General features: G+C 33.4%; 1 protein-coding gene across 1 annotated transcript in view; it reads right to left on the bottom strand.

Moving 5' to 3' along the window:
* shot (dystonin-like protein short stop) overlaps window positions 1–23,549 on the bottom strand; it is a 429,136-nt gene that overhangs the window by 45,711 nt on the left and 359,876 nt on the right. Inside the window, 9 exon segments of the mRNA XM_089095886.1 lie at window positions 1,640–1,711; window positions 4,644–4,918; window positions 6,097–6,322; window positions 8,445–8,710; window positions 9,884–10,384; window positions 11,909–12,166; window positions 15,388–15,612; window positions 18,195–18,441; window positions 19,895–20,048. Coding sequence (XP_088952012.1) covers window positions 1,640–1,711; window positions 4,644–4,918; window positions 6,097–6,322; window positions 8,445–8,710; window positions 9,884–10,384; window positions 11,909–12,166; window positions 15,388–15,612; window positions 18,195–18,441; window positions 19,895–20,048 — 2,224 coding nt within the window.

Below are 23,549 nucleotides of genomic sequence, written 5' to 3'. Positions count from 1 at the left end.
ATCTTCCATTTCATGTTCCTAAAACTGGCAGATGCGATGTTTGTGAAGAAAAAAAGTCGCTGAAAAAAGGGTACTGAATTATCCGAGGAGATAAAAACCTCTCATGCAAAACATTTGAAAGAAAACTAGAAAGCAAAGAAGAAAGAGATAAGGACAGGGCTTCGGATGACCGCGTATTGTGTTTTGATATGGAAAATGTTTTTTCTTTGCCAAAGGGGGATGTTTCATCCTTTTTTTACAAAAGGAAGATCACTTCCTTTAACTTAACTGCTATTCTTACCTTTCGCAGACAGACAGGAGAGCTAATCAAGAAAGTTTATTGTTGTTTGTGGTCAGAATGTCTTGCTGGTAGAAGTGGAAATGATATTGCCAGTGGTCTTCGTGCTATCCTTGATAAGGTTTTTACTACCTATCCTGACATCAGAAAGTTGGTTACATGGTCAGATTCATGTGTGCCTCAAAATCTTAATCAAATAATGAGCTACATGATGCAAGACATCCTGAAGAAGAATTCACACGTCCAGAGTATAACGATGAAGTATTCTGAGCCTGGCCACTCCACGATTCAGGAGGTCGATGCTGTTCACAGCGTCATTGAGAGGTCTTTGAAGCACAAGGAAGTCTTTTCGCTACTAGACTTGACAAAAAAGCTTTTGATTCTTCGGCCCCGTGACCCGTTTGTCATTATTCAAATGACCAAACAGAAGTTTTTTGATTACGCCAAAACGTCCAAATGCTATAAGTAGGCTATAGCTTAGTGCCATTTTCAAAGGTGAAGTTACTACAGTTTATAGCAAGGACTATGCAAAAGGCTGTTCTGCGAAACTTCACTAGCGGATACTACTCCTGTAGCGCTGACTACACCAGAGTCTAGCCCAGGGAGACCATGGTCCAATGTGTTAGCAGTGATTACTGTGGAAAGGCTGCTGCCTCCTGTACTTTCAAGTACAGTAGTTGAGTGGCCAACCGCAAAAATAAAATACGTAGAATCGCTTTACCGTTTCATGCCAGCAGTAGATGTGGCATATGTGAAAAGTCTTATTAGAAGTTGTAACAGTGCTGAGGTACCTAGTACTTCAGCTGAAATCACAGCGTGTCCCGAAGCAGCCTCTGCCGTTAATGCTCCTAAGGTTAAAACCAGAAATTCCAAGAAGCTTGTTACTAAGTGAGACCTCCCACTGATCTTTTGTTACATTTTATTGTGAAACTCCCAGTTAATTGTCGAAATTAAAATTTGTCTATCAGATGAAATATGTTTTGCCGAAAGTCGCATTTCTAATTCACGCTGAGCCGATTCCGTTTCGTCATATCTTACCTATGTTCCGAAATTTTCCGGCGGTTCTGCCGAAACTGATATTCCTTCCGCTTTATCTCAGGAAAGGCTCGCCTTAGACCAATAAAAACAAGCACAACAATATAAGCGATTTTTCTTCTTAATTTTGAAACAAAAATCATCACTCTAGCTATAGCCAATTCTGAGATACAAATGTCAAAATTTTCAAACTCGTTTTTCTCCCGTTTTTGGAAAAACAGATTCGGCAAAACCGCTTTCAGGCGACGAAATGGCAACCTTAACCTATAAAAATACCGCCACCATAGAAGCTTATAAAGATAGAACGCCGTCCAAAATCAAACATACCTAGATTTTCTAGATTGCATTTCGAACTCAGGAGAAGTTTCTCGTGACAAACTACGGCGATCAAGATTGGTGCTAGAAATAGTGAGCAAGGTTGCAAATAGGTGCTTCAAAGTGCCCTGCATCTCAGGCCAGAAGTTTTTTATTTAAAAAAATATTATTTTCCTTACTTCCCAGATAAGTTAAAATCCTTTAGATAATTTCGGAGACCACACTGCCTTTCCATGACGATAAAAAAAAGTTCAAAATAGGGATAAAATCCTTTTTAATAGACAGTGTATAATAAATTTCACAAAAAATACTAGATATTTCGGTCACATATACAGTGACCGAAATATCCGGTATTTTTTGTGAAATTTATTATACACTGTCTATTAAAAAGGATTTTATCCCTATTTTGAACTTTTATTTTATAGTTCAAATCATTTGTTAAATGTTTTCCACATGAATTACCCATGGATAGTCTGAGGTGTTCTATACAAATTCTGCAGGAAGAACGTGAAAGGCAAGTCCCTTCATTAGGAGAAAAGTTACCCCATCCCTCAAAAAAGACATTTTCTGCGATATCCCACTTGAAAATGTGTATTTTTTATATGCTTCAATACACTAGTCTTTCAGTGGCGTCAATTGGAGGGGGACAATGTCCCCACACTAAATTTTGAAAATCACCTTTTTTTAGTATTTTCATTGAGAAATAGCCTTTTCTGGTTTTTTTCATCAGAAAGATTGAAAAGTACAACGAAATTAGTCTCCCCCTTTTGATTATGAAATTACACCCCCCCCCCGGAATTTCCGTGAATTGAACCTAGTGCATTCTGTTTGGAAGCATCGACCGTCAAAAATTTTACCCAATTTCCCCTTAAGTTTCAAAATATTTTTTTAATGCAATCACAATCTTACGAAACATAAGCTAAGCTTTAGTGTCAAGATCAGGAGCCTTAGGGGTCTAGAATACTACATTACAGCTATTACTCTTTACTATCATTTTTTTAGGTTAACGTACTAGATTCAGTCGACAGTGACGCATCGCCCTTGCCTTATTATATACACCAGTGGTCGTGACAAGTATAGGAAAGGCCATTTTAATCGTGTATTCCGAGTACGCAAACGATTCGATATAAAGCGTATAAAGAATAATACGAGAGGTGCATCAACATAAGATTACTAAAAATTAAAATGTTCTTTAAATTGAATATATAAAGTATAAAGTATGTATAAGAGACCTTACTGTAATTACCGAATAACCTTTACTTCTTAAACTAATCAAACTTTCAGTAGAGCATAAGCTATACTTTATTGTGAAGAGAGGGGGACTAAAGGGTTGGCCGTACCTCCTAAAATCTGGGATAAAATATGTTCCTTTTAGGTTTTAATGTCGCTCTTTACTTTCAGTTGAAGCAACTACTTTTTTCTTTGATTTAGTAAGGAGTGATATGTCTCACATGCATTTTTCCCGTGCTTAGGTATATACAAAAGCGATGTAAAAAGACTAAAAAATGAATCGTAAACTTCGAGTAATCGTAAACTTCGAGTTCGGGTTAATTGGGGTGCATTCATATCATATCCAGATATGTTTGGGGTGCATTGGGGTGCATTCATATCCAGTTTGATACAAAGCGCTTAAAACTCTTACACAAGAGGGCTTTTAGCTTCAGCTTGTAAAAGAAACTGAAAAGAGACAGAAAATCAAGATAACTTGAAAATGGCCCGAACAACAATGGAGCACTAGTAAGTAAATCTAGACAAGCTCACTGCTTAATCCAACTTAATCTAGTTTAGCATAAATTTGGATTCAGTAGAAATCAGATTTAACTATAAATTTCTGAAAGTTTTCATATTAGTTTGTTTCTATATATTCTTTGTTGATTATACAATAGGCAGAGCTAGGCAGGGCGAGTTGCAATAAATGTAAACAAATATAGACCTTCTTACTGTATCCTTTCGACATTTTTTTTTATCTTCAGCCTAGTGTAAAATAAAATAGGATAAAGAAATAGAAAATGGAAATAACTGCTTCTTTTTATTTAGGTTCTACTTAAGGCCTAGATTTTACTAATACCAAAACTTAGATTGCGCTACTTTGAGTCAATAAAACTGTTTATTCAATTTTCGGGTGATTCTATGAAAAAGAAAAGGTTTTAATTGGCCCAAATTAGAGCTAGCTAAATTCCATATAAATACAATCTCATTGTGAATGGGCATTTAATTCCCTAGCTCAGGACAGCTAGATGGTGCTGGTTGTTATTTTTTTTTTATCTTTGTTGTGTCCCATTTTTTGGAAGCATAAGAAGGATTATTTTTGGAAGAATAGGAAGATTAGTCTGCGAACAAAATCTAAAATATTGGCGATGACAATTAGTGATGATTCTGGTCAAGTATGGTTCTGAAACTGGAGTTTAATTCCGCTTTCTACGACTACAATGAGAAAAAGGTTAAAGTAGCTAGGACATGTTCTGCGGATGAAGGATAACGGATTGCGACAGATCATCCTTTTCGGCCATCCATCTAGGGTCAAACAAAAGCAAGTCGTTCCCGAACTGGGTAGAAGGTCGTAAGAAAGATTTAAGGCAAATTAGAACTTCTTGGAAGGGTGTAAAGGGGTAAGTTTTGAATATACTGGAATGGATATATTCGGCCAAACTGCTTTCTGGGGCTATAATGAGAAAAAGGTAGTGATACATGGGACAGGTTTTACGGATGAAGGATAACGGACTGCGAAAGATCATGTTTTCGGCCATCCATCTAGGGTCAAACAAAAAGCATTCGTTCCCGAACTGGGTAGGAGAAGGTCCTAAAAAAGAATTTTAGGCAAATTATAACTTCTCAGGAGGGTGTAAAGAGGTAAGTATTGAATAAATTATGATAGAGGAGGAGCGTGTGGTGCTGTATTGACCTCGGGCGGCTTGGGACTGCAGTAAATTGTTAGCAATGTTAATATCATTTGCTTATTTATTCTAAATTGTAATCAATGAAGACAGATCTAAATTAAGCAATTGATGCAACTTACATTGACTTTCTAGATGGTTTTCTCGTCGTACTCAGTTTGGGTTGTTGCTTCGGTTTACAGACTCGATCCACTTCAGGTGTACGAGCTGCTGTCTCCTCCATCAGTTGGTTGTGTTCTTCAATTAGCTGTTCAACTGTGGGTATATCATCAGGCAGAGGCTCAGAGTCCCTATCAACTAACGTGTCTTCTTGTTTTGTTAGCCAACTAAGAAGCTCTTCCAGGAGTTCAGCTGAGTTACGAAGCTGTTTGATGTGTTCCTCAAGTCTATGATCTCTCTGAAAGTTATTTAGTCTTAGAATAACAAGAGAGATACGGAGGGTGGAGGGGTAAAGAAAGAGATATGGAGGGCGAGGTGGGGTTAGAGAGGAAAGAGATAAAAAAGAAACAGCCTAAATGAGAACGAGCTAGAAAACAAAGGACAATCGTAAGATGTTAAAACAAAATGACGCCACAAACTAAGCATCAATATAAAGAACAAAATTAAGTTCCTTTCTTTACATCAAGTTACTAAGAAAATTATTTAATAGGGTTTTTGATATAAATATGAAGAAATATAGCACTGAAGCGTACACTGAATATTGTCTGTTAAGTAGCTTCGCGACTTAACATTCCGTGAATATTCCGTGAATATTCCGCGATATTCCGTGGATAATCAAAAGTAACTTCCGTAAGTAACTAAAAGGAATCAACCAGTGACCAATGGCAAGTAATATTAACCAAACGGGACCAAGTACTTCCTTGGTGTTTGTAACATTGACTATTTATGTGTTTGTACAAGCTTTGGAACAAAGTGCCCGCGTATATCATTTCGCTTCTTAAAAAAAATCACACGCAAAAATGTATTTTACTTTGGGCTAAAATAGTAATTTAATTGGTTTTAATAACGAGGACTAATATTACAATAATTGTAATATTATAATTGTGATTAACTTTAGAATAATTGTAATTAACTTTTTTTTTAATTTTAAATAACTATTTTTAAATAACTATTTTTTTTTTAAATAACTATTAACTTTTTTTATTCTGTATGCAATACTTTAGAATAATGCTTATTATACCAATTTGATTTCTTTTTTCGATTTGCCGAGTTTTAAATGTAAATTATTAAGAGCTCTACTTCCTAATAATTTCCCAAAAAAATTTGTATACTAGATAAAACATTACTTATTTATTAAAAAAAATTAATTAGCGTGTAGTCGCCGAACGCTAGATGGCGTTGAATTTTTTTTTTGTCAACACTACCGCCAGTTCCCACTCTCGTAAGTTACTTATATTATCTAGGCTCTGCAGTATCAGTGGAAAACGGGTCATACTTTTCCCCTCCTTGAGGGAGAAGTCCTTGCGAACGACAGTAAAAACTAACGTATATAATATAGTATGGTAACCCATAACGTATAATAAAATAACGTTTTGAACTCCTACCGTAGTTGAATACTTAAAGCACTTCGCTTACCTGTCTTGCCCAATTCGACACCTCTTCCCACCTAGACTGGATGATGGTTATCCAGTGTCGTATAACACTAACTGCATCTGGATGACACTTTGAAAGAATATCATTGGCCAACACTAATGTGTCATTCTTTTCATGCTCCTTTTCGTTTAGTTCTTCTAAGAAACGTTTGTGGTCACCAATTTGGTCAACGCATTCATCTTGATCATCTGGCAACTGGCCAGCAAATCTGAAAAATTATAAAATATATTGGAAGTTTGGTACTAGTCCTTTGATATGTAAGCCGTCCAGAAACTAATTGACGAGGAAAACAAAGAAAAGAAAAAAGATGCACAATTTGTTTTATGTTTATGGCAATAAACATCCGCTGGAATTAATCTTGAAATTCTGCAGAGAATAATCTTCCAGTTATGGTAAGACATATCTTTATTAATACAAATAATTATAGCAAATTTCAACTCGAGCCAACAAGGAGCAGAGTTGAACATGTCAGCTAATTTGGCTTAGGATGGAAAATCTTATCAAGAACAATTTTAGAATGGACTTGACCAAATACGTTTCTAAAATAATAATTATAAAATAGAAGAAACTCGTTTTCAAAATATACTAAAAAGTGGAAAATGGTTTTTCCTCGAGAATCTTTGGGTATAAGTGAAACGAGGGGCGCAAACAAGGGGTGAAAATGGGCACAAAACCGATTGGGCTTTACATAACATAGATATTAAACTGATCTAAGTTTTAAATGTTTGAATTAAAAGAGTCGGTTTGTTGAGGAAAACAATTTAAAAGAAATTGGAATTGAGTTATTAAAATCTTTTATAGTTATCATTTTCGACTTTTTAGCCTCAAAGACAAAAATCTGTCTTATATAAGGTTTGAACCTATGTACCCCAACATGTCTACGGTCTATGCTAAGGTTGAACCTAAGTTGTCTTATATAACCGGTCATAGTCATGTGTTCTTATTGCTGGGCTATCAAGTCTTGCAAGACAGTGTTTGTTTAATAAGTTTTGCTGTGCCCAATCATTTATTTATGTAGTTTTTTTTATACAAGGGGGGGGGGGCATACAAGAGGGGGAAATATTTGGTGTTGCAGTATTGCACTGTCATCGGAACTGCCTATGCTGATAAATTATGGAACAGATCGAAAATACAGAAGTGGTCGAAAAAATTACTCACAAATTTATGTGTCAAAATTAAAAAACAAACAAGTCGGTGAGTTAATAAAAAACAAGCAAAAAACATTTAATGATAAATGACAAAAAAAAACTTGTCGATGTTATATTTAGGCATACTGAAAGCGGTACTAGGTTATTACCCCTCTCTGAAAGGAAATATAATAACTCAAAACTATAACTTAAGCAGGAAGAATCATTCTCTTTAGAATTAAGGGGCAAAAAATCTTCAAATAGCCACGACACGTCCAATAGCACATGTGTAAGTCCAAATGGCGATACGTCCAAATGGCACATTAACTTACAGGAGGGTCCAGTGCGCCCTCTACAAAAACAGCCAATCCAATACTAAATACCCTAATATGTCTACAGTCTATGCTAAAATGATTAATAGCCTATTCTAATCAATCACCTCCAATTACGGTGATATATCACAATTTTCACTTTTACAGTCGACTCTCGCTAACTCGAAATTGACAGGACCACGATTTTTCTTCAAGTTACGTATAGTCCGACTTATGCATCGTTCGAGTTAGAGAGGTCATTTTTCATAAAATCAACTTATGAAGGTAACGAGTTATAGAGGTAAGCCAAATGAAAATTCGAGTTACAGAGGTACAAAATCGCTACATTTACTCCCTATAGCCATTACAAAGTTAAGAATAACTTTATTAGTGTATTATAGACTTGATATATCAAGACTTTACTTTCAAATATCAATAATAAATTTAGTTTGCTAGGAAATAGACACCTGAACACATTAACCGAATCTGATAGAAACTATGTTAAACAAAATTAATACATATCAAAGTTTCCATGCCACACCCTGCATACCTAAAAGACATCTGTTCGACTAACAGAGGTCTGTCGGAAAAACTTTGAGACACAGAGGTAAACTTTGACTTGTGGAGGTAAAGTGAAAACTAAATGACGACTTATCTACCGAATTTCGAGTTATGGAGATAATTTTCGGGTCACTTCGACTTAGAGAGAAAAAATATAACCGCAAAACCACTTCGAGTTATGCATGATTTTTTATTCAACTTAGACATATTTTTCCAAGGGGATTCTAAATAATTCGAGATATTGAGGATTTCGAGTTATCGAGGTTAGAGTTATCGAGAGTTGACTGCAGAAGTAGCAAGCACAGCAAATGTAATTAGTATAATATCTTACCTCAATTTCATTTCACCATCACTTAGCCACTCCAGAAGCATGTTAACACGCCTATGCAGCTCTTCAGCATGAGTGAGGGCGTCTTCGAGGCGATCCGACCGAGCTCGGGCAGCTTCTGATACTTTATTCCATGAGTCATCTAGCTGCTTGACCTTGTTTTGAACAGAAGCAGCATCTTCCGGTGTGGCACTAGTTAGCAATTCTGTTGCAGTTTTACGAACTTGGTTAGCTTGTGATAATCGGCCGTTAAATTCGTCTTCAAAATTCTAGGAATTGAAAAAGGAAACAATCAATATCAAGTATTTTGTTCAGGTAAAACGTCAGATTTGAGGCTAAATAAGATCCTATAGAAACTATATAAATTATAATTTATAAATTAATATTTCATCTCATAATTCGCTATGTCTATTATCTTTAACTCTATCAAAATCTTGCGTCGTCATAAGCCGGGAGCAATTCTCTGCCAAACAAGTTTTTAATTTGTCCTACTTTAATACAAGTTCTATTAAAATTATACTTATTATACTAAATGCTTATATATTATATTTATGTACCTATTATACAATACATTAAAATCATACTAAATTATACTTATTAATATTATTTAATTATATGACTAATCTAAACCTCTTTTGTCTCACACTTGGGATATCGAGTTGAAACTTTTAGTAAGGATTCTTTAGGACAGGGGAGGGGACTTCAAATATTTTTGGGGGGACGGGGGAGAGGGGTGTGTGTGAACATATGTTGAAGAAAAAATATATTTGCTGAATAATGCTAATATTGTTGTTTATCTAGTAATAAAGCTAATATGCTAATATTACTGTTTGTATATCTAGTTGGTTTTCTTAATAACATTGGACATTCCCCATGTTTTATTCCACAAACTTCAAATTTAAAAAACGGTAACATCAAGTAAGAAAATGCATTATGAGAAAAAAAGGAACTCAAGTACTGAGAAAAAACAACAACAAAATACTGGCAAAACACTGGAAAAAACGGGGAGAGCTGAAAATAAAGAAAACATAGAAAATAACTTATGGCGCTCTTTCAAGAATGTGACAATAGCAAAAGAAGAAAAGGAAAAAAAGAAGATCAATAAAAAATGAACAAATATAAAATTTAGTCTATTTAGAACTACAGTTATAAAATATAGGACAATATAGAATTAAAAATATATAAAAAATTGAACAAAGAGAAGGACGCAAAACAAAGAAAAGAAGAAAGAAGAAGAGTTGAGAAAAAAAAAAAGAAAATTTAAAAGGCATAAAAAATAGTTCGCTGGTCATATCTTGTGCTGGTCGTTAAGGAATATGACTTTACTAACAAAAAAAAAAAATAGATAGTAATAAACTATATGACAATATAAAATTTTAGAATATGTTATAGATTTAAAAAAAGAGAATAAAAATTCATAAAAAGATAAACGTAGAAAATACCTTGTGCTGTTCCTTGAGGAATATGACAGTATCTAAGTCCCCATGTACTGGTCCATCTTTCATCAGAGGCAGGTCAACTTTGCACAACCAATCAAGCAGAGCTTGGAGGGCATCCTTAAACTGTCCAGAAAACAGTAAACCTTCCTCAAGCTTCCTCTGTCTATCCACACTGCGATTACAAACGTCTTGCCACTTATTTTTCAAATCTGTCATTAGCTGCTTAATAACTGGCTCATCTGTTTTTGGTGCTCTATCTTTAAGGAGTTTTCCAGTTCGCATTGTTGCATCATATGTTGGCTGTTTTGCACCCAGAGAGCGTTGGAATTCTTTATGCTTTTGTAGGAGTTGTTTGATTTTGTCTGGATCTTTGCCAAGGGTGTGAGCTGTTTCGTCAAAAGCTTTGACAGCGTTTTCAAGCCAGTTGTTTAGATCAGTGTAAGCGTCGCTGAATTCTTTGGCTTCCTTATATCCGTGATCGAGAGCTCGAGTACGTTCAGCAGCCTGAAAGAAAATGTAATGAGGATCGAGATACCAAAATAGATAGACAATCTGGTAAATATAAAAAAAGAATGCATATGGAAAAACAATAAAGTGAAAAGGAATAACAACTTGAAAAAAAAAATAAGCGTGGAAAAAGGATTGGATAGAAAAGGACCAAAAAAAGAAAGAAAAAAAGAGCATCTTGAATAAAAAAAGGGTCAATATAGAAATGTAAAAATAAGTTCAAAGCCAAATAGATAGAAATGGAATAGACGGCAATCGAATAAAGAGCAACATAGAGAACACCAGCTTGAAAGTAAAAAAAAAGGATCATTGAGATACCAAAGTAAATGCAGAGCCAGGTAGATATAAAAACAATGCATGGAAATAGAAGGGATAGACATGGAGTAACAGCTTAAAAGAAAACATAATAAGCATAGAAAAAGGGATGAGGAGTATAAAATAATAAGAAAAAAACAGCAACTTGAAAGAAACAAGGGACGAGAACCAGAATATCAAAGGAAGTTGAAAGCAAAATGAATGGATAGGAATAGAAAAAGGAATAGCAAAGAAGGCAGTTGCTTGAAAGTAAAAAAAGACCATTGAGATATCAAAGTAGACAGAAACCCTGATAAATATAGAAAACCCATGGAAAAAGAAGGGATAGAAATTGATTAACGATTGGATAGAATAAATTATAAGCATGGAAAAGGGAATGGATAAAAAATACAAAGAAGAGGACCAGCAACTTGAAAACAACAACAAAAGGAATAGGATCAAAACATCAAAGTCGAAAGCCAAAAGAATAGAAAAATGAACAGACAAAAATAGAAAAAGGAATTAGAGAAAAACAGCTTGAAAGTAAAGGAATGACCATTGAAATGTTAAAGTAATTACGGAACCTAATTGATTGATTGAGGAATAAGCAAGGAAAAGGAGCTCAAAGGAATGAAAAATAAGACATCAGATTAGAATAGAGATAAATAAAAAGAAAAAGGGGAAGCATGGAAAAAGGATTGGATAGAAAGGACATAGAATGGAAAAATAAAACCTTTCGAAAGGAAAAGGGGATATGCGTCGAGATATAAAGTAGACGGAGTTTTGGATTCTCCGGAGATGGAGATTGGATAGAAAAAAAAAGAATGGGCAAAAGAAGAAAAAGAAAGAAAGAATGAGCTTCTGAGGTATAAAAAAAGATGGTGATTCTACATGGAATGGATAGAAAAAGGAAGAGCAATTAGAAAGAGAAAAAGGAATAAAAAAGAAATAGACATCGTAGTATCAGAGTAGATAGAGGGCCAGATAAATTGAAAAAGGAATAAGCAATGAAAACAAAGAATAGATACAAAATGACTGAAAATAAAATATATCAAGCCATCAAATTAGTTTGAGAGCCAAAACACAGCAATTAATTTGTTTTACATTTTTTTTTCAAACAGATTATAAATTTAAAGTGTTACTTGCATTAATATTTACAAAATTTGAGGTTAAAAATGCCAAAAAAAAAACGGACTTATACAAATATTATTTTAAGCTAAATCCTACCTTGGTAAGTACACGTTCCCATCTATGCTGAACGCTGATTAGCAAATTTTTAATAAGAATGACGTCTTGTTTTTGACTAAAATACTTCAAATGAGTTCCTTTCTTGTCCAGGCTGAGCATGGTTTCTCTTTGTCCACCTATATCTTTCTGGAAAGTTTTATGGTCTTCAATCTGGCCAGTAACTGTTTCCAAAATTCTGGAAACCGGTTTTAATCCAGTGAGAGTTTTTTCGGATTCTGTTAGCCAATTTACAAACGCCTAAAAAAGAGAAATTTTGAATAGAGAATGCATTGAGGTTTAAATAAAAGAAATTGGAGTGAATAAATCCAAAATTCTAGAAACCGGTTTTACTCTCGTGCGAGTTTTTCAGAATATTTTAAAGGAGAATGCAATGAAGGATGAATAAATGAAATGAAATTGGGTGAATAAATCCTAAATTCTATAAAAAGTTTAATAACGTGAGGACTGTTCGGATTCTGTTACCCAATTTGCAAATGTTTTAAAAAGAGGTCTAAATAATAAAAATTTTGAAAAAAGAAGGTAATGAGAGATAAATAAAAGAAATTGGAATGAATAAACCTAAAACTCTAGAAACCAGGTTTAGCCTCATGAGTACTTGTTCAGATTCTGTTTGTTCATGTGGATTTGTTCAGATTTGCAAATGTTTTAAAAAGAGGTCTAAATAATAAAATTTTGAAAAAAGATGGTGATGAGATATAAATAAAAGAAATTGGGGTGAATAAACCCAAAATTCTAGAAACCGGGTTTAGCCTCATGAGTACTTGTTCAGATTCTGTTTGTTCATGTTGATTTGTTCAGATTTGTAAATGTCTAAAAAGAGGTCTAAATAATAAAATTTTGAAAAAAGATGGTAATGAGAGATAAATAAAAGAAATTGGGGTGAATAAACCCAAAATTCTAGAAACCGGGTTTAGCCTCATGAGTACTTGTTCAGATTCTGTTTGTTCATGTGGATTTGTTCAGATTTGCAAATGTCTAAAAGAGGTCTAAATAATAAAATTTTGAAAAAAGATGGTAATGAGAGATAAATAAAAGAAATTGGGGTGAATAAACCCAAAATTCTAGAACCGGGTTTAGCCTCATGAGTACTTGTTCAGATTCTGTTTGTTCATGTGGATTTGTTCAGATTTGCAAATGTCTAAAAAGAGGTCTAAATAATAAAATTTTGAAAAAAGATGGTAATGAGAGATAAATAAAAGAAATTGGGGTGAATAAACCCAAAATTCTAGAACCGGGTTTAGCCTCATGAGTACTTGTTCAGATTCTGTTTGTTCATGTGGATTTGTTCAGATTTGCAAATGTCTAAAAAGAGGTCTAAATAATAAAAATTTTGAAAAAAGATGGTAATGAGAGATAAATAAAGAAAATTGGAATGAATAAGCCTAAAATTCTAGAAACCGGTTTTAGTCCGAAGAGGATTTGTTCAGATTCTGTTACCCAATTAACAAACACCTAAAAAAGAGAAATTTTGAAACGAGAATGCAGTGATGGATGAACAAGAAAAATCGGGGTGGATAATTCAAAAATTCTAGAAACCAGTTTTGCCCTCGTGAGGGTTTTTCAGATTCTGTTAACCCATTAATAGTTTTAATGCATTAGAGACAAATCTAAACCGATTGTTTTGTCATTAAATTTTAAAAAATGACAGGTTCAACAATTATATTTAATTGGTTTATGAGTTGTATAAACAAATTTTCAATGTAATAATGAGATTTTAATAAAAAGCTAAAATAAAAAGAAGCTAAAATATGATATAAACAAAGAAGATACTTAAACCATATACTATATTTTATGAATCAAAATAGATGAATCAAAAATATATTGAATCAAAGGCAATAATGAATCAGCAATGGAGCTGGAAATTAGAAGATAATTTAAACAAAAAAAAAACTAAGAAACTAAAGAAAAGAAGAGTTATTCCATTTAATCTCGTCCTTCCACAGTTTGACGGATCCAAAGAAAAACTTCTTTTACCCCAAGAAAGGTTATTCCATCAGTCAAAGTACCTTTTAGAAAAGTTTTTTCTTTACATTATCTTTTTCCGTTTTCTCTTTTTATAAGTTTTTTTTTCAAGAAAGTTGCTCCACTCGATCACATCCTTCCATAGTTTAATTGATCTAGATAACTTCCTTTTTAGAAGATGTTTTCCAATAATTAAGTAATACTATATAACAGTTCTTGAATGGCAAGCAAAGACCAAAAGGTTTAACTTCTTCAAGAACTCTACGAAAAATTATGATAGTTTTCTTTTTCTTCTTAAAGTAGGAAGTCCGTAAACATCGAGATCTTACGAGGAGTCCGTAAACATCGAGATCGAGTTCTTTCACATTTTCTGTTATCTGGCTATGACACTGCTTTTTAACTATTGGTCAATCCAATAAGACAAAAATTACCTAAGAAACCCTTATTTTTAGAATTTTTTTTTTCAATTAAAATTTGTTCTTAATCTCAACATTTATTTTGGACCAATAGCCAATCTGAGCCAACGACCAACATAGCTTTGAACAGTTGGCGCAGCAAAAGGCGTTTCAAACTATACGACTGTATGTTTTGCACACATATTATAAAGAAAATGACTTTAAGCTGGGAATACCCTAGTGACAATATGAAGTTAGATAAAAATAAACGACATCGACGCGAAAACTCAAAAATTTGCAAAGAGGACTTGCTACAATTGGCATCTGAAAGGCTGAAATCGAATATGCTCTTTATTGAATTATATACACGTGCATAAAATATTTTTTTTTAATGATAAGACAAACATCATTGCTATTTCCTATATAACTATTTTTTCTACTCCTGATATTGTTTTAGCTTTATATGGTAGAGGGTGTAAGCAGAGGGGGTTAAAAGGAAATTATATTATTAATTCCCTTGTAAGGCAAGAAAACAAATTTATAAGAGCCAAATTCGAAAATATTCAATGAAAATAAGGGTATGGTATACCCTTATACCATATAATATACAATATACCTTATATATATAACGATATACTTTATACCTTATACCAATATAACGAGATTATTTCTTCTGCTCCTGCTATTGTTTTATCTTAAAATGGTTAAAAAGGAGGGTAAGAGGAGGTACGTAAAGCAGGGAAGTAGGTAGTTACCCTCCTCATTCACCCTATAAGGCAGAACAAGTTATAAGAGCAAAATTTTGAAATATTCAACGAAAATAAGGGCATCTTGTCGAGATAGATTATTTCTTCTACTTCTGATATCATTTAGCCTTAGATGACAAAAAGTACGTGAGCAGAGGGGGGGTGTAGAAGTAATTAACTTTTCTGTTCCCCCTGTAAAGGCAAAAATTTATGAGAGCAAAATTACGAAATTTTCAATGGAAATAATGGTATTTATCTAACAAAAGATATATTTTGTAGATCTTTACATTTTGAAACGAGAACACATTTTTAAATGAGAAGGAGACAGATAGATATATCACTGTGCGAAGCTTACTTGAAGTTGTTCATGAAATTCTGTAGCCTCTTTGAGTGCAATTTCCAACTTGATTTTCTTATCACTAGCCCTATTCATCACCATTTCCCAGCGCTGTCTTAATGTTTTCAAATTGTGCTGCAGCGACGATGCGGCACCTTCATTAGATCTTTTGAGATAATCAGACCCTTGCTGTAGGATAGTTTCTACCTTTGGCCTGTTTTCTTCTAACTCGTCGTAAACAGTCTAGAAATAAGACAATAATAACAAATAACATATCAAAACATTTGAAAGAATAGGAAAAAATACCAAACAATAGATTGCATATTGATATTGCAAATATCAAATTAGATATTGTAAATAATGTTTGCAATATCCAATTACGAAAAAGTGGAAGATATATTACAAATCGAAAAGATATTACCAAACATATTACCAAAGAAAAAGTACATGGTTGCTCTAAAAAAAAAAAAAAAAAAAAAAAAAAAAAAAAAAAAAAAAAAAAATCGCGAAGCCACGATTGCCAATTCTTGCACATATCTGACAAATTCAAAAAAAAAAAAAGAAGTAGAAGCAAAACCATTAAATATGAAAGTCATTTTAGAAATTAAAGCCTTAAAGAACCATTCACTGTTACATTTTATTAATGCAGGGATTTAGTTAGTACCAATCATAACTTTCATAGGATATTTCTGCCAATCAAAAATACATATCTGGTTGGCTCAAATTAGCTCAATCTGAATCTAGGTACTAATGAAATCTAATTGTGAATGGGTCTTAAGTAATTCAAAAATCCTGCTTCTACACCTTTCTAAGTTTAGTAGTTTTAGTAACCCTCCACCCCCTAATTCGGCTGATTTAGATAACTATTCAACAAGTTATAGCCCTTTCTGTTTTGATTCTATTAAATAGAAAATTATTTTAAAAAAGGAAGTTTTCCGAAATGAAAAGTTGCAATAAAAACATACTAGCAAATGCTGGTTTTTTTTTTTGCAAAGTCTCTTTACACATATACATAAAGACAAATAAATAAATAACATCCATGATACACAAAAAGATAATACTTAGTTGACAATCCACTGAATTTGTGGGGGAGGGGGGGGGGGATTATATCACTACTATCTCTTCTCGAATATTTTTTTTTAACACAGTTTATAGCTTTAGGGAAAAGACCTTACCATCATGGGTACAACCCTTACTTTTGTTAATTTGGTTTCATTTTTAAAAATTCGTTTTCAATCAATCTTTTTTTGCTTTCATTGAAGCTATTTTTGAAATTTTTCCAGTAATAATTTACTTTCAAAATTTGATCATTTTGGTTTCCAAAAGCAATAAATTTGACTCTTACATATAAAGGTAGAAAAACACAACATAATATACAATTATATATACAAACACAAGCACATAATACAGTGAACTCTGACAAAAAACCTTGCCAGTTTTTTTTCTAATGTCTGGGCTCTACTAACGATGAACTGCTTGAAGACAGTTCGATGAAGATCGATGCAGTTTGATTGAAGACAGTAACTATGTCGCTTGAATATTTTTAAACATTTTTTTTTTTTTTTTTTTTGTTAGAAGACTTTTAAATATTTTAAGACTTTTTACTTTTGGTGTTTCGGAACGGGGTTTCTCCTCCCTAGAATTTTGTCAATAGGGTTTCAATGAATTGGGGTTTCTCCTCACAAGAATGAACCCCAATTCATTCTTGGGATGCACCAGCTCTTGAGACTGAACCATTTGAAAAGATATTCATCCATGAAAACTTTTAACGATAAATGAAAGGTAAACAGGATAAAATCTTTATAAATTAGACTTAGTGAAATAGACAATTCACAAAAATATCAGCCATATATCCAGAGTTTTACTATTGATCGACGGTCACTGTATATGTGACCGAAATATCTGTTTTTTTTATGAATTTCTATTTCACTGTCTATTAAAAGGATTTTATCCCTATTTGAACTTTTATTTATCGTCATGGAAAGGCAGTGTGGTCTCCGAAATTGAAAACTTTTAATTATTGAAAGGAAACATAAAATTTTATAAATTAGGCTTCGGAAGTGTCAAGCCACAAACCTATCAGCCAATATAACTGCCTTGTTTTCGACCATTTTCGTTTCCAAAAACCGATTTTTGTTTTATAGCCTAAACATAGCAGTTCGACGAATCTAGAAACCAACTCGGAGCAGGTTTCAGAAATTAACCGGTGACACAATATACCCAGCCATTTACTGAGCAAGGTTACTAACCATGAGCAATATTACTAACAGTTCACAATCTTTCTGTTCTCGGCTGATTTCCGAATCCAGGATTAAAATTCAGGTTGGTTATTCGAGAATTGTTGTAAACAGAGGTAAATATAATCGTGAGGCTTTATGCAATTATTTTCAGTTTGTTGTGATAATTCTGGGTTGCGTTCGATTTAACGAAACTTGGTTAACTAACAAATCTACTTTTTTCGCGTTTAGAAAGTAAACTAAGAAAGTTAACAAGGCTTTTGCAAATCGAACGAAAGTTTGGCAGAAAATTCGAAGTTGCTATAACGTGAGCTGTACAGGAAACTAAGAATTGGCCATCAAGCATTCGGAAGGTGAGGCCTGAAACAGTCGAAACAGTGAAGTAGGCCGAAATCATCTAAGCTAAGAAGAAATCAACCATTCTTTGAAAATTTTATACCTCTTATTTCCTTTTACAAGAAGAAAAGTAAACTTCAGCATTAAAAATACAGCCTCTGAGTGAGCTAATAATTTATGTAAATAAGACTGATAATAAGACTGATAATTTATGATAAGACTAATATTAAGTAAAAGTAAGATACTACCCACCATAAATCTTTGCAGCTGCTCAGCGGCTGTTTCTGGCAACCCGCCAACTGGTTTAGATGTCGTCAACGCTGAATCCACATCACTAAGCCACAGAAGCAGGTCTTGGACATCGGCATGGAACATTTGTGCCTCTTTAAGCGCATCTTCAAGCTCTTTCTGTCGGCAGCTGGATTTCTCAACTAGATCAGTCCAACTTTTATTCAGTTCCGTTAATTTTTGTTGAGTTCGATTGGCATCATCGGAACCCCTAAAATATAGATATTTGATGTGAGAAAAAAAAATCAATAATGCCCAGATACGTAAAAGATGCGTCTCATTTCCACCCCCCCTCCACCCAACCTAAAAAAATATCAACTAACTTCATTCTTGAAAAGCTATAGAAATAGATAACATATTCAAAACTCAGTTATAGACTAGGAGCAAAGCTTCTCAGATGACAGGCAAAAAAGTAACGTATACTTCCTTGTGAAGATTGTAGATTTTGTTTTTTTCCAAAAAGATCAAAATTCAAGGATACCCATTAAAATGAACGACTAAATTAACAGCACTAATAAATACAAGTAAATCTTCCATTATTATCTATTAAAACAATTCGGTATTTTTTTATCATTTAAATAATTTTTATAGCATATACAGCTGGAAATTTAATTTTGTTTCTAATGTAGAAACGTTGAGCTCAAGTTAAGAAAATTTTTTTCTAGTGACTACAATTAATTTCTCGGAATTTAAATTTTAAATTACAGGAATGTGTTTGTACATGTAATCTTAAAGAACAATCTGTATTCTTTATTTATTATTCTTTTAATAATAAATAAAGATATAAAATTAACGTAATTATGTAAAATTAATAGTGTAAAATAATAATGTAAAATTAATGGAGCTCTTTCCTTTGAGCCCAAATTTACTGAGCTCAAATTTTTGTATTAAACCAAAAATTGTCCTATGATCACACATTACTTATCAGAATCGATTCGTATCATAAGTCTTCCAAAAAAAATTGATGCAGCTTTTTACATTAAGCTGAAGTTAAATATGAAAAGTTATATATAAGCCATTATTTATTTGCACTGTATATTAAAAATTATAAAAATCGACTTATGTTACAAATCTTGAAAAACCTGTGTTTTAATGAAACTTAGCTCTGAAATTGTAATGAGAAAATGGATAAAAAAAAATAGTAAAAAGGAGATAAAGCACGGGTGCCAAGTCATAAAATTTGAGGAGACTTATTTTTCAGAATCTAGGAGATGAGCAATTTTTTTTCGATTTTTTCAATGAAAATACCAAAAACAATAACAAATTTTCAAAATCTAGGAGAGATAATTGCCCCTTCACCCAATTGCTGCACCTGAGATGAAGCTCGCTGGACAATCAGAGCCCTTACTGCCTTATTAATGACTCACTAGGCAGTAGAATATTAATTTAACAGATAAAGAGATGAAACAGGGCGCTAATTTATAGAAACAAAGAGGGGATCTATTTTTATAAAATTTATTTATAAACAGTTTTAGGTGTTTTTCGATTTTTTCCAATAAAAATCCCAAAAGATATTTTCCAAATCTAATGGAGACAATTGTCCCATCCCCCCATTGGCTCCCTTGAGATGAACCTCGATGGACAGTTACATCCCTTACTGCCTTGTTAATGACTCACTAGGCAGAGAAATATTAATTTCTAAGAAAAATAGTGGATTTTCATACCGGTCTGCCTCAACAAGTTGCCTTCCTGCATCATTCAGCGTATCAACTGAATTCTGATGAGCTTGAATATCGTTTACTAACACTTTCAGTTTAGCCAACTCTACTTCAATGACTGCTGGATCGCCGAAGACCGGTTTCAACTCATCTAGTGTCCCTACAAAAATGTTTAACATTATTAACTATTATTTTTATCAGGCAAAATACTGACCAAAAAAACACTGCCTTTCTCTCCAAGAGAATAAAATAAAAATTAAGGAATATATCTTTCGCAAACAGTGGAAAAACCTAAAAGCATTCAACATAGGACGTTTTGGCAAAAAGTCACCGTTCAGCAGAAGAAAAAAGGAAAGGAGCTAGAAACAGCAAAACTTGAAAAGCGTTACATTTTTGTCCCTACAACAAATCTTAAGATTAAATTTTTGTTTTTATCCGATAAAAATACCGACTAAGACAACACTGCCTTTCCATCCTACGGGTAAGAGCATACAAATTTCTGGAGTAGATCTTTCTTAAACAATGGAAAAAAGCACTCAACAAGTGGACGTTTTGACAAAAAGTTGCTCTTCAGCAGAAGATAAGAATGTAAACAGTTAAAAGAGCAAAATTTCGTTATACAGTTATACAGTTAAAGCAAGTTATACAGTTAAAAGAGCAAAATTATATGTTATAGAGCAAACTTTTTTTTGCTCATATTTTTGCTTATATTTGTGGACCAGATTACGTTTAATGGTACTCTCAGACAGCACATAGAACCTTTCACATCAAAATAATTTCAGACTAACGGTACGTTAACTTCAGACTAACGGTAACGGTACGTTATGTAATCTTACGCAATAAATTCTGTCCGTTACGTAAACAGATCTAAATATACCCGGGCTCTACATAAAGTTCTACATCACATAAATTTATGTTGCGTTATGGAGAAATCAAAATAGTAGCGAAAAAATGGAATATCTGTATAAACGATTAATAAGTTTTGAAAATAAATTAATGGGCTTTTAATTAAATAAATTAATGAAAAGCTTTCGTAGGAAGCCTTTCACGATTGACCAGAGCTTAAATCTACTTCTCCAATCCACAATCTTAATTTTTAAATGGGTTGCTTGTGATGATCCTCTACAATAATTACAATGTTTTATCGATGAATATCGATAAAACATCGATGTTTACACAAATTAGTCCTAGCGTGAAAGGACTGATTTAAGTGTGAGAGTTTATGCTTAACGTATCGTAATTTAACCACTTAGCTCGGGAACTTACGAACATAGTTTGAAAGTTGCTTAAAAGATAATCTTACGCAGGGCTCTCCAGATCATACGTTTTTTTCTCCATTTGTCAAGGGCGGATCCAGGATTTTTTTTTCGGGGGGGGGGGAGGGTTACTAATTTTGACTTTTTCGGGGGGGGGGGTACTAATTTTTGACTCAGTTTTCGACTAATTATACTAATTTTTACCTAGGTTTTGCTAATTTTTGACTTATTTTCGACTCGGTCAAAAATTTCGAGGGGGGGGGTTCAAACCGGGTAACCCCCCCTAGATACGGCCTTGCCATTTGTTTTTTTTTTGTATCTTCCTATACACCAGCTCTCATTCGAACACTCCCTTAATGGTCTAGAATTAATAGTCCTATTTTTTATTTATCCTACATTCTTATATAGTTTAAATTATTAACGGTACTTATTTAATTTATTACTATTATATTACGATCTTATTTAATTATTATTGAACAGGTTATGACCTCCTCCAACTGGAAATAATTTGCTATCGAAAGTTTCGGATTCTGCAACTATGCGTTCGTTAAATCTTAAAGCTGGGTTCAAACTTGGGAGGAGGGGGGGGGGGCATAATTTCACTTCGGTAGCCAAATTTCTCTTCGTTAGGTGAAAAACAATACTCTTACGTTGGTAAACATAATTGATTATTCTGCACCAGATCAGAGTTAAAAAATTAAGCTTTCCAGACGTAAACAAATAAAAAAATAAAATTGTGTTAATAAAAACAAAAACTAGAAATATGAAAAATAGTTAATGTAAAATACCGATAGTGTACTATTATTACGACAAACTTCATGCCACCAGGCTGCTAAAAACTTGGCCCTGAATTGCCACTAGTCAATCATTTACCTAGGATTTCTGCCTAGAGTCATGCCTCTGTACACCAAGGCCAAGAGTACATTACTCTTCAGCAACTCATTGCTGATGAGTAGTGTACACCAAGGCCGTACCCAGAGGGGGGGAGGGGGTTAGGGGGTTTTGAACCCCCCCCCCCCGCTAAAATGTTTGTCTGACTCGTAAAAACGTAACAAAAATGGATATAAACAAGTTTTGTATGTGTTTTTTGAGTTTTTTTGTGTAAAAAAAAATGTTAAAAAATACACTCACAAACTTATTCATTTTCCTCTATGAATTTTTTTAGTTTTTTTTGTGTAAAAAAAAATTGTGTAAACAATACAATCACCCACTTATTCATTTTCCTCTATATCACTTCCTGCAACTCTATCTTGGTTTAGCACATTCTCAAAATGTTCTGCCCTTCTCTCTTCAACTTTTTCCTTATGCGTAATTTTGGCCCCGTTCTTACTTAGAACTTAGACAAGTCTGGATGACTACTCCCTCATAATTTACGAACATGCCAGTACAATATTTTACTGTAATGCCGTTTAGCTGCATCTTCCATATCCTCGGCAATTCTATCTATGTTATCCACTTTACACTTCCTTAGTTCATATTCTAATGCTTTCTCCACTTAGTTTACATTCCTTTTATTTTCATATGACCTATCACTCAGATAATTCTAGTACAAGCCCCTTCTTCTCTCTATTAAACATATAGCTTTTTCACTCATATCCCTAGCTGCGGTCCTAACTTTCTTCCCTAAGACACCATGAGCAACTTCACATATTGTTTTCCTAAAATTATTCCACCCATATTCCACATTGTCAAATTTTAAACTCTGAAGTATAGTATTCAACTGTTCCTGGAAAGTTTCTCTCCGATTCTCATTCTGAGCTTTAAATAAACCCTAGACATTATAGATAGTGATCTTTACTTTTAACATCAATAACAGCACTCCTTTTATACCCTAGTATCTTGTGTCGATACTGCCAGTCTTCGGTTTACTATAACATAATCACATATCTGTAGGACGTTCCCCTATCGCCACCTGGGGACACGCTGAGTGGCCCATATTGAATCTATGATAAATTGGTTGAAAAATATTGAAAACTCGGGGTGGGGGAGGGGACAGAATCTATCATCTTCTATAAAACCATTAATTACAGAAAATTTTGACCCTGCTCAAAACTCAAGTACTTTTTTTCAGAAATGATTTTTTATCATCTTCCAGATCCTCGGAAATTTTATATATGGCATAAAATTAACACCTTCTTAATTAATATAACGTTTTATAAAATTTCTTTAAATTCATCTTATTTTAATATTATATCTCAATCATATCATTCTTGTCAAAGCCCCTTCCCCTCTCTATTAAACACAGAACAAAAGACTTGAACAACAGACTTCTTTGAATGCCCAACTAAAAATGAATAAAAATTTCAATAGTTAGGAGGTCATAAAATGCCCCGCTCCAAACTTGACATACTATACAGGGGCACTAAACATTGCTCCACTGCTGAAAAAAATTGCTGAAATTGCTG

This window comes from Artemia sp. Qi Xiang Cuo, chromosome 10 (genome assembly GCF_049724085.1).
Source record: "Artemia sp. Qi Xiang Cuo chromosome 10, ASM4972408v1, whole genome shotgun sequence".
Classification (NCBI taxonomy): Eukaryota; Metazoa; Arthropoda; class Branchiopoda; order Anostraca; family Artemiidae; genus Artemia; species Artemia sp. Qi Xiang Cuo.
Note: the sequence above shows the minus strand (reverse complement) of the source record. Positions and strands in the feature narration are given on the sequence as shown.